The sequence below is a fragment of the Manihot esculenta genome, chromosome 2 (genome assembly GCF_001659605.2).
Source record: "Manihot esculenta cultivar AM560-2 chromosome 2, M.esculenta_v8, whole genome shotgun sequence".
Classification (NCBI taxonomy): domain Eukaryota; kingdom Viridiplantae; phylum Streptophyta; class Magnoliopsida; order Malpighiales; family Euphorbiaceae; genus Manihot; species Manihot esculenta.
In genome coordinates, this window is record NC_035162.2 from 3,254,630 (window position 1) to 3,267,277 (window position 12,648).

General features: G+C 32.6%; 2 protein-coding genes across 2 annotated transcripts; one reads left to right on the forward strand and one right to left on the reverse strand.

Annotated features, from left to right (window-relative positions):
• The first annotated feature begins 1,082 nt into the window (after positions 1-1,082).
• LOC110604380 (probable pectinesterase 68) lies at positions 1,083-4,261 on the forward strand. Its single transcript, XM_021742524.2, has 5 exons — positions 1,083-1,537; positions 1,804-1,993; positions 2,113-2,319; positions 3,572-3,810; positions 3,929-4,261. Exons 1-5 carry the CDS (start codon positions 1,236-1,238, stop codon positions 4,083-4,085), a joined length of 1,095 nt encoding a protein of 364 aa, XP_021598216.1. The 5' UTR covers positions 1,083-1,235; the 3' UTR covers positions 4,086-4,261.
• Positions 4,262-4,414: 153 nt separating this feature from the next.
• LOC110604390 (peroxisome biogenesis protein 19-1) lies at positions 4,415-8,476 on the reverse strand. Its single transcript, XM_021742536.2, has 5 exons — positions 8,276-8,476; positions 8,140-8,188; positions 7,681-7,975; positions 5,139-5,455; positions 4,415-4,638 (listed from the first exon to the last, which is right to left on the reverse strand). Exons 1-5 carry the CDS (start codon positions 8,433-8,435, stop codon positions 4,593-4,595), a joined length of 867 nt encoding a protein of 288 aa, XP_021598228.2. The 5' UTR covers positions 8,436-8,476; the 3' UTR covers positions 4,415-4,592.
• Between the last annotated feature and the right edge of the window lie 4,172 nt (positions 8,477-12,648).

The window sequence follows — 12,648 nt, forward strand, 5'->3', positions numbered from 1 at the left end:
CGCTAATTCAGCAAAAGAAGTTGTGTATAGTCCCAACGTTCAAAAATTTTTTTAAAACAATTGGGACCCATTCAATTACTCTCAAAAGAGAGATATATCACGAGCTAGCCACAGAGCTTGTATACAAAATACCTTTTAACCATGCCTGGACCATAATGTTGGCCTTGCACGCTTCCTCCACCATCCACCGGGCACCCACCACCGCTCCACCGCCTCTTCTTGGCCCAGTGGTGACAGTTTTACAGATCAGAATGAATGGAAAATAAAACCGATCAAGAAGTTTAAATCCTCATGTTAGGATAAACGTTTATTAATTCTATTTCTGCAGCTGTTAATTAAACTGAAATATATATATCAAACCTCAACAGAAATATTGCGTTGATCAATCATCGCATTTACAGACATTTGACGATACAATTGTAGCTCATGTACGTGAAAAGATAAACAGTGCGTAACACTGCTAATTATAATCTAATACAAGCTCATGAATGATAGTAATGCAAAATACTAGAGCTTTATTTGATTAGAATTTAGTTAATCTAGAAACTTTAAGTTTTCAAAAATTTAAAAGAATTTCCGTTGAAAAAATTGCATGATGGTAGATGGTATTAGGGAACAAGGAACATGAAACCTTTACTCGAACTTATATTTACTAGGAATTTTTTTTAAATTGATATACTATATTCCATTATATTTTAAGCATTTCAATGATTGAAGACTTTGAGCAATTTAGAGGAATCAAATATCACAGATGTTTAGCACTTCGAACGGTATCCCACAGTAGAACACTGTAAACGATGGACGTAGAAACTATCAAAATGACAAAAGAATGGAGTTAACAATTAAAAGTTATTACTAATACCCAGAAGGGTATTTCATAAAAGTAATGCAAAGCCAAAGAGCTACTGCCCCACATGGAGAGACTTTGTGTATAATCCAGCCAAAACTATACCATAAAGCCTAAAGCCGTAATAAGCTACATGTCCCCTAAAAGCCAGGGAGAAAAATAAAATGACCGTTGGAAGAAGAACCTCTACAATCAAAACAATAATATATTAATATATATATAGAGATTGAGCTTATAAATGCATTCCACTTTCTCATTCTCTTTCCTTACCTGCATCTTTCTCTCTAAGTTTTTACATTCCTTTGAAGTTCTTCAAGAAAATTCGCTTCAAGACATTCTGCTTTCACTACACTATTTCGTTCTCTGAGTTTTTTTTTTTGCTATTTTAATGGCGTCTTTAAATTCTTTCATGTTCTTGCATTTCTACTTTGTATTGACTTTGTTTTTATTGCATGCACCATTCTTAGTTACAAGCTCTATTTACAGGTACAGGTTCAACTCGGTCAATGCTACAGTCTCTAACAACTCCACTAAGCAACACCACAAATGGGTAGGACCCGTCGGCCACCGTGTGATCACCGTTGACGTTAATGGGTCTGGCGAGTTCCGATCTGTACAAACTGCTGTTGATTCTGTTAAGGAGAACAATACACAAAACGTGCTGATTCTAATTAGTGCTGGATATTACATGTAATATTTTCCTCTAATCTACGTAGTTTTCTTTACTGGTGGGGTCTATTTGTAGTACCAGATTGTCTAAGGAACTTTCCAAAGTAATGAAAACCGTGGATTTAGTGTCACGGGACAACAGTATTAGGGTTTTAATTTCTTCTCCTTTCTTCTTCTTCTTCTTCCTTTTTTGGGAATGCAATGAAGCCCAACCAATAGAAGTAAATTAACAACCAACTTTTTTGAAATTTGAATGGTTTGTGAGGTTGTTTTGGCGTTGGGTGCAGAGAGAAGGTGGTGGTGCCGGTGACGAAACCATACATAACGTTTCAAGGTGCGGGGAGAGACGTGACGTTCATCGAATGGCATGATAGAGCAAGCGATCGTGGTCCCAATGGCCAACAGCTCCGCACTTATAGAACAGCTTCTGTCACTGTTTTTGCCAGTTATTTCTCTGCTAGAAACATCAGCTTTAAGGTACATACAAAAAGTTAAGATTCTTCAAAACCCAAGATAGAAAAATTGAAGCTAATCACAAATACAAAAGTACATTAACTTCGAAATAGCATATTAATTTGATAGTTAACTTGTTGCAGAACACTGCACCAGCACCAATGCCAGGAATGCAAGGGTGGCAAGCGGCGGCATTTCGCATATCAGGCGACAAGGCATACTTCTCAGGCTGTGGATTCTACGGTGCACAAGACACTCTATGCGACGATGCAGGGAGGCATTACTTCAAGGAATGCTACATTGAGGGCTCTATAGACTTCATTTTCGGAAATGGCCGCTCCATGTACAAAGTAAGCAGCTAGCTAAATCCTCTCTCTCTCTCTCTCTACATGGTTTTCATTTCCAAGGAATATATGGTTTACACCACAACCACATGCATACACGATATAAAGATTACGAGTCCTCGACCTCGTGATGCATTATTGGCAGGAGCAGGCAACTAAGGACAACAATATCATTTAATAAAAGAAAAGGATGTTTCATCATTTTTGTGCTATATGGGTTCTGTCATCTGTGAGTCTCTGGTTTGTGTGCAGTGAAAATTGAAAGAAAGTAAACTTTTCCTCACCAATTTTTCGGTGTCAGTGGCAGGCAACTTGCTTTTCTTGAAAAAAAAGGAGAAAATTGAGTTAGATTGGTTTTAATTGTTAATTAAATTAGAAAATGCGCCTATGTAGATAAAGCATGCGAATGCATGATTAATTATAGTTAACAAAAGCATCGCTCGCTAGCTTCGAGCTCTCGTTGTCCCGCGGTTTTAGCCCTTCATTAAATTATCATCAGTATCAGCTTCAAGTGCACTTGCTTCGCATGTGGGTGAATTAAATAAATACAAAATATTTATTTAAACCAAATTGACGGTCTAAATTAACGGACTTATATAAATTTTCTATGTATTTGTAGTTCAAATTCATATAGATTCGGTTTAAATAATGCATTTTTATATCTAAACTATTAATTTTATTTTTTATTTAAATGATTTTTATTGTGATTTCAAGTCAAAATTTTACGGTTAAAAAGTTTCTTTTTTGGTAGCAAGATTTAGGTCTTTATGATTATGTCTTATAAAGTGTGAGTTTTATGCATTAAGTAATCTTTTGGGTCAAAGTTTTTGCCTTCTCAGTTTGAAATACATGTATATCTTTTCCTTTTCTTCTCTAAAGTTAATTTTCCCCATATTATATAGTAGAAAAGAGTACAGTTTGGGACAATAATTATCCTCCACCATAGACCTAGCTATACTATTCATCCCAAAATAGTAGAGATTTGAAAATTGCATTGCTCGTTGCTCCTTAAGTTGACTTTTAAATTTAATAATTAGTAAGAAAAGAGAAAAAGATCAACTTTGACTTTTCCTTTCCTTGAAAGAAGAAAATTTTAATATACTGTATAATAAGACATAATTATTGAAAAATTACTAAATTGCTCCTTTCTTTGCTAATTTTTTATGATGAGAATATAAATACCAACTAATTATCGTGTTGGAATGCCCATTGGCCATTAGTCACTGTCAAAAGTGTTAAAGGTCGTTGATTTGTGCAGGACTGCGAGCTGCATTCGATCGCCACCAGATTTGGATCCATTGCGGCCCAAAATAGGAACTCACCAGACGAGAAAACAGGTTTCGCTTTTGTTCGCTGCAGGGTAACTGGCACAGGTCCATTATATGTGGGCAGGGCTATGGGCCAGTACTCGAGGATAGTCTACTCCTATACTTACTTTGATGACTTGGTTGCACACGGTGGCTGGGACGATTGGGACCACGTCAGCAACAAAAACAAGTAAAACCCACACCTTCTACTTTAAACTAACTCTTTTAGTTATACTTCTCCGATTTCGATTCTCGGATGCTTTAGCTCCTCATCATTGATCATTGATCTTCTTGTTTGAAAATTTCAGGACCGCGTTCTTTGGCGTGTACAAATGCTGGGGGCCTGGAGCCGCAAAAGTTAGGGGTGTTTCATGGGCTAGGGAGCTGGACTATGCATCGGCACATAAATTCCTGGCCAAGAGTTTTGTCAATGGGAGACACTGGATCGCACCATCGGACGCTTAGCTCATGGTCACACGCACGCATCCACTGAAAATTTCATTCATTGATTCAATTGTTATATAGCTTCTTGATTCAGATATTTATTTGGATACCTGTAAAAATTACTCATCCTCACCATACTTGATTCGTTTTCTTTTCTTGTAAAATTTACACAATGCATCTTATATTTTTTATTTCTATTTCTATTTTTATTATTACAATGTTAGATGTTGATTAGGGTTAAGGAAGACTGTTCTAAAGAAACACAGACATCTGAGTTGTGAACTTTGCCTCGAAAATCACGACTCCCTCTCACAAATTAATTTCAGAGAGACACTCAAATCATATACAAGTTTAACCAAGGCCCTCAAATTGAGCATTCTATTATTAGGAAGTGAGAAAAATAATAATAAACCCAATTTATGTGCACTATTTTATCTTTCAGAATACAACATTTCAGAAGCATAAAAGACGCTTATGGAACAATGGGAAACGCGGAATAATGAGTACAGAAGAAAGGAAGGAATAGCCTCACATTATGCAACAATTTGACTGCAACTCGGGCATCTCTGGAGATCTGCAACAGAAATACATCAATCAGTTGCAAAACAATTATCTTAACATTATAACACCAGTTTTAGATAATTACCAATCTAATAGTTTTCTTACAACGTGCTAATCTCAGATGCTAACCCGTGTCTAGAATTGAGGATACAAACTATGTCAGCTATACTAATATCCTTTCAAAGAATCTGACTCGCTCCAAAGTCTATTTTAAACCAGTCTTTTGCGACAAGGGCAAGGGAAGGCTGGAACTGAAAAATAGTTGGACTCCTTGTACCAAATTAAGTCACTTAAATACTTGCAATCTCGCATATGGCTTGTAAGTTTCAAGTTGTGCACTAGGAACCCACAATGAACCTCTGAACCTTAATAACTACAACAAATCCCAATACAACTGCTTTCTGACCGTAACCTTATTCTGTCAGCTTGTCTTTATAAAATTACCATAAGATGGGACAAGAAAGACTGATGTATACATGTGTGCAAATATAGATGCCTTGGTAAAGTACTCACATTTGGCCAAGATTAGTGAAATCAATATCAGGAGCAAGCTCTTGCACTATATCATTTGGTGGTTGGCCACATTCTTGCATTTTCTGCATAAGGTCAACAATCTTGGTAAAGTTATTAGGTTCATTCTCATAAACTTGATTCAGGTGGTTGATGAGCTCATATTGATGAGAGTAACGCTCATAATCTGCGGTGGTCAAACTGGCTTTGTGTTCTTCCAGCCATTTTGGATATCTTTCTCCAATTTCCTTCATGGGCTCATGAAGAATCTCCTTAGACAAAAGTTGTTGCATCATGGTCTCTACAATAGATTCCATGTCCTATTAAAAAAGAACACAAGAAATGATATTTCAACTCTTGTAACGAACAAATGCATGCATGAGGAAGAACAGTTTACAATGAAAGTTATCCAAACCAATCAGTGACAGGAAGGGCTGGGGGAGGTCATGGCACCCCTAAGTTCAAAATTTTGCACCTATAGTGCAAAATAAATTAAATTATAGTTTTGGCCTGCTCTTTTTCGGAGAACAATTTACTAAAATTAGTGCTTAGTTTAATGAGTCTAACCTCAACATGAAGATACTTATTAACTTTTATTTTTATACACAAGTTATTACTTATGATTCATTTGGATTTAAGAAATTATATTTCAATTAGAAGAAAAATGGTATCAATCATATTATTTTCCATCAACATTTTATATTTATCTCAGATAAATGTAGGAAAGGTTTTAGAAGTGCACTGAAAAGTTTAGACCAGTTATAACACAAAATTTAGAAAAAATTGAAGGAAGTTTTAACAATTCTTACACCACCATCAAAGTTATTGATTTGATATTATTTATTTCAAAATTAACATATAATTAATAAATATAACTTGGTTAATAGGAAAACTTTTAGAATTAATTCAAGAAATAATTTTCCAAATGAATGAGCTCCTTAATGATAAAATCATAATAAAGATTGCATTTTATGTACATAGATACTTTTACACATATAAATACATATAAAATTGAGATAAATAGATAAAAGTATCATAATAAATAATGTGACAAGAAAATTAATGTTTATCTTATATGATTTAACATCAATATATGATTAATATTGTATTAAATATTTTATATATGCATTTAACTATATAAAAATGAGTAGATATATATGTGAATGTGCTGGTGTGTGTAATGCACTTAGCACGTGTGCCCTCTATGCCCCCCTCGGAAAAAAATGGCTCCATTATTGAAACCAATCAAGTCTGTTTAAATTAAATGAGCCAAATAAGGCTAAAAAATTACTCAACAAAAATCAATTAATCTTGGTTTGGATGGATGACCATAAAGTAAATTCCACAGCTACATTATAATTTTCTCCAAAAGGTTATGTTGATAATTTCTCCATTTAGCAAATAAAATGTTTTTGTGCTGATAACAGTTGCAAAAATCAAACACTACTGCTATTTAGTTATAGTCCCACAACAGAGGGATATTAAGAGTGAGGTTCTAGAGAGCTCTACAATCAGCATCTTTGCACTAAGTGGCTATTTTTAATAATTGGAAGCCCAAACTCTAATCATTGCACCCAGCAACAGCCCGTCAAAAATCAAGGACTGCATATTGCAAATAGAGTTATATATGCATTTCCAGTAATGATTAGGAAATTTATAATGACAAGGTCAGACACTTAAGAATTAAAGGTTGAGTGATTTCATCAAGGACGACAGAGATTTTCATTGTAAATGCACTGAAGAATAAAGCTCACAAATACAATGATGCTAGTAAACATTATTATCAAGTCACTTGAATCCGTAGGATTCTCTAAAAAACTTCTGTTCTACAAGGTTTATGCTTCTGCAATTTATATCCCTTTTCTGTAAGTTCATAAACACTAAAACATCGTGGCTACTGTATTACCACAACCAACCTGCAACAAGTAGCTGAGTAGAGGCTTTTAACACAAACATATACTTCAGTAGAGAACTCAAAAACACGATGCAGCATAATCAAGCAAACCAATTGTCGAAGACAATTGATTGCTGTCTTGAAATTTAAATCATAAAAGCCCAATGAAAGAAACTACTTTGAAATGAGGAAGGAGGAAAAGATGAAACAAGTAAATCACTCCCAAATTTCATAACAAAAGGAATATACTTAAGTTCTATTTTTTCAAATCACAGGGCATCTAGATTGCCGGAAAATGCTTTAAATTGGATAAGCATGTTATATGGTAATCATCAAAGGCCATTGTCAATCTAAACCTTATGGACAAAAATCAGCAGCATAAAATGCCAACTAAAGCATCAAGAAGTCCCAACTACAACGGAAGATATAAAAACATAAATAAAAGAGGAAAATGAGATTATAAAAAAGCCTGCCTCAATTTTAATTTCGATGCCCTAAATATACAAGTAATACACCACAAACCAAGAAGTACCATACCCACATTAACATCTAGATGTCACAGCAACAAGAAACCACAGAAACTCAATTCAAACAATCCAAAATCACTCAATTTAACAACAAAAAAGTGGAGGGCTGAAACAACAGATTTACCTGAGAGCCAGCAAGCTCCTCAAACTGCTTAACCCAATCTTCCATCATTGCATCCTTACTAAAATCAACTGGTTTTGGACCTGTGACGGACTCCAATCCCTTAACAGCTTCTCTAGTCTGCTGCCTAAGCTGGTCAAGCGCCTCCGCAACATGGGACTCCTCTGAAACCTTTGACTTTCCCTTCTTCTTGCTTTTCAAGTCAGGTAATCCCATACCCAACCCTTGAATCCCTATCGGCAGTAAAGGAAATGATTCTTGTTGCTTGCTCTCATTAGTACCATCGCGTTCTCCATTCCTATAATCAAGTGACAGCTAAAATTAATACAATTACAACCCAGAAAAGAACAATAGATAAGTAAAGGTCCAGTTCTTAAAATGCAGAGAAAAATAGAGCTTATAAATGCTTGTGTTTAGAGGGAGAACGAGAGCAGTAAAAAAAAAAAAGCAATAAACAAAGACCTCTGAGAGGAAGGAGCGAGGTTAAGGCCCTGGAAATCATCAAGAGCACCTGGAGATATTGAAAGGTAAAAACAAATTCAGGAGAGTTGTAAAGAGAGAAAATGAAGAGAATGGTCTTATAGAGAGTTAGGCTTACTGTCAAGGAGTTCGTCTAAATTGTCGTGGTGGTCAGCCATGATTGGACCTATACTTATCTCTTCCTCTTTCTTAGCTCTGAAGAAGAAAAGGTCTTCAAATACTTGTATTGAAGTTTGAAGTGAGGGATAGAAAAACACTAGGCAAAATAGCCGTGCCATAATTTGGCGAAGTTAAAAGGCGGTGCAACCCATGAGAAAAAAAGATCCAATGGATTTGTGACTTGACTCGACGAAGAGCAGTCTTCGACTCTTTCGGTTTAGCTTGGGATGGACTCATTTATGTGAATTAAAAAATATATTTAAAAATTTTATAAAAAATTAATAAAACATTATAATCAAAATATAATTTATTTATTTTTTATTAATTAAAATAAATTAATAATAATTTTATTTTCAATATTTATAAATATATTTTTTAATATAAATCAATAATCAGCCCATTAACAACTTATTTTTCATTTTATTATGAAATTAATTTTTAATAATATTTATTAATTTTTTTCTATAATAACTATGATATTTAAATCTATAAATAAATAATAGTTAAAAGAATGTATCAATTTAATATAATATTTATTATAATATTTTTTAAATTAAATTATTTAACTCATTAATTATAAAAGAATATTTTTATTTTATTTTTTAAATTTAAATAATTTAACTTATTATTTATAAAAATAATATTTAATTTATATTTAAGTATTTTTAAATTTAAATTATTTAACCTATTACTCATTAAATTTATATTTTTTAAAATTAAATTATTTTTTAAATTTAAATAATTCATAAAACTCATTATTCATAAAACACTTTTATTTATAAAAATTAAAATTTATTTCCCTAAATTTATATAGTTTAATAAATAATTTTAATTATATAAATAAATTAAAAATTAATTAAATGAGATAATTATTTTTTAATAATAAAAATAGCGATGTAATAAATGAATAATTAAAAAATTAAATTTGAAATTTTAAAAATAAAAAATAAAATTATAAATTTTATCGTATTATATAAATTAAAAAATTAATTTTTTAAACGCTTAAAATAAAATAAATATTTATTATTTAATTACCTGATATTTTCTTCTCCACTATTCCAATTTGCCCAAAGTTTCTTGGAGAGGGAAAACATCTCTAGTTAATAAATAGAGAAAGCTTTTAACAGTTTTAGGAGAAAAACTATGTTAAGCAAGGTTTTTTTTTTTTAAGTTCTAAAAGTTGAAAGAAGTAAGAATTAAGACTTCATTTTATATATATTTTTGAGAATTAAATTTTTTAAAAAACTACTAGTTAATTCTTATTTTAAAATTATTTAATTAAACTATTTTATATTTTATAAAATTAAATTCTTTATTTTTTTCAAAAAATTATTAATTAATTTATTTTAATTTTAATCAAATGTCTAAATAATATAAATATTTAAAATTTTACAAATTAAATAATACATATAAATAAAATAATATAAATACTTTTAAAAAGTTAATGACTTTGCACTCCGAGACTTAGCCTGGTGGAAAGTGCATTCTTGTAACCTTGAGAGGTTTAAGGTTCGACTTCCCCAACCCCTATTTAAAAAAAAAAAAAGTTAATAACTTTGATTAACTAGTTAATTTTATAAAATTTTAAAAAATTGATAATAATTTATTTTTTATTATGAGGTATCGGTAAAATTAAATTTTAAAATTTGTTGGATATTATTATTATAATTTTGTCGGGGAGAATATATTTAAAATGGATTTATTGAAAAACATTTTAATAAAATTTAAAATAAGTACTTTTTATAAGAAACGTTTTTTTTCTGAAAAATAAAAAGAACTCTAACTTTGTTCCTTCACAGTCCCCGCTGTCATGACTTTGGATGTTTTGAAAAGTTCAGTCCAATTTTTTCCACATTTACTTGTGAACACTATACGTACATGTTGTCTGGAGAAAAATTACGGCAGCATCGAGTGAACTTTACAAGGCAGTTCTTATGTCCCTAACCTGCAAATACTCCAGCAAAAGGATGTAGCGTAAGATGATATTGATATAAATAAACAATAATATCAATATATCTCCAATCTGATTATTGTCAACAGCACAAACACTAACCAAAATTATCTTAAAAGAGCCAACGACTACTAGTAGAAAGTGAAATTCATTGCTTACTGTGTCATGTCAAGGTAACCACTTCAAAGCAAGCAACGTCACTACAAGAGACTCCATATTCACAGAACATGGCAGCAAATCTACAGGTCCCATAAACCTCCTATGCCAGATATTTGATGCTAATAAGAGGAGGATCTGATTTAAGCCGCCAGATTCTCAGATTGCGGTAGCAGAATTTGCCTCAAGAGTTGAAGTGGATTCTGACTGTCGAGGCATGGAACTTTCTTTGAATTGATGGTTCAAACCTGCAACTGCTGATGCAGATTGGTGTACCTGGGAAGGAAAATAAGCCCCTTGTGGGAGAGGATGAGTTTGCTCAACTGGATTAGGATGGTAAAGTGCCTGAAGCCCTACATTAACCGGTGACCTTGAAATCATTTAAGCTTACCAATGTGCTTCTTACCAGAAAGATGGCGGTCAAGAACCTCCCGCGTGTCACACTTGACATTGCAGAAATCACATAATAGCGGAGCTACAATTTTAGATTTGGGAGGTTCAACTGCTCTTCTATGAGTTGCAAAAGTCTTCATCTGCTTCCCTCCCCTACCACGCTTCATTTTGCGTTTCATTCCAAGTCTCCTATTATCTCACAAAACTGCATAGCATAAAGTTATGGTATTGATATTATATCGAGTCAAAGAAGTTGATTGCTCCGACTACGAAATTATCAGAATCATGTTTAAGCAAAAAGCATTCTGTAATTGTAACTCATTCCAACATCAAGTGGGAGAAAGGCAACATACCTTCTCTGAACCTTGTTCTTCATATTATGACAAAATACAGGTAGTCTCCTCTCAAAATAACTCATATTAAATCTAATTTATTAGAAGGTCTGACGCCTGACAGGCAGTTCTCCTCTTACTTGATGCTAGTCTCTTTTATTTAATCCTCCAACACATGATCAAAAAGTTTTTAAGTTACGATTGCAACTTGTGCATAAATTTAGCCTGCCAAAAATTCTCTGCTGAGATCAATATTATTTAATATAAGCAAAAACAAGTAAATGAAAATAAGAAAGTGATTTCTTGAAGCACTAGAATTCATCTTGCACATGCTATGAAATAAAAGTCCCCCCTCTTCAAATGATCTAGAAGACAGATATTATTGCAAAATTTTCGGTTGATAGAAGCAAATAATTTATCTTAAATCTTACTCAAATCTCTGTTGCTTCGCCTTCAATGTCCTAAGGACCCTGCCATTGTTTACTTGAGTATGATTCTCCAAATACAAGGAAGAATATACAAGACAAATCTGCGCAACATAGATTGAAAGAATGAACTTCAGACGCGATCCAAAATGTTCTCAACCAGATTTAAAACCTGCCAGAAATAAACTTCTGACACCATCCAAGCTATGCTAAACCTCGCTTAGTCACCAGTATACTTACCATAAGCAAGGCAAGTCAAATTAACAGATCCACACCTATTCTTTCCGGCATGTGACCCACTACCAATGTAAATGCTCCTCATTCAACTTCTCCTTCCAAGTAAACAAGAAAAGAAAATTTGGAATTTCAAATATGCTGAATTTATGTCTTTGTCCAAACACCATACTATGCATCAATAGTAAAACTTCCATCAATCTCAAAATAGGAGGAAGAGCCATATACATATGGTGATGCGGAACCCCAAGGTATCATATTCTGAAACTCCAAATACATAAGTGATAGAGAACAAAAAGAAGATGAAGATTTCCTTATCTATTGAACCTGCAAATAACTAATACAAACGAAAATGTAAATAATTGGTTGATTAAGAAATCAAGAACAAAAATATACTGGTATGCAAATACTTTGATAAAGATCGACTTCTAGATGCAATAGAGATTCAAGTCAAACCTTGATGAAGAGTATTAAACTCAATATGGTTTTTGATGTAGACAATTATATCCACTCAAGTTTTTTTGATGTAGACAATCAGATTAAGCCTTAAACCAAAATAAACAAGTTCAAACTTAAATGATTTTAAAACAGCCCAAAACTAAACTATTTAAATAATTATTTGATATTGTTTTGATAGGATGGATTTTATTTACTTTAAATTTGAGCTTGTTTTGGTAGAATGGATTTTATTTACTTTAGACGTACTTTAATGCTTTTTACATAAAGAATATCTTTGTTAACTAAAAAATGACCATATGTAAATACCCTTAGTCACTGGCCAAAAGTTTATTTTTTCAACTTGAAATAATAGATTAAATATGAATTGGATTCTTCTTACAAA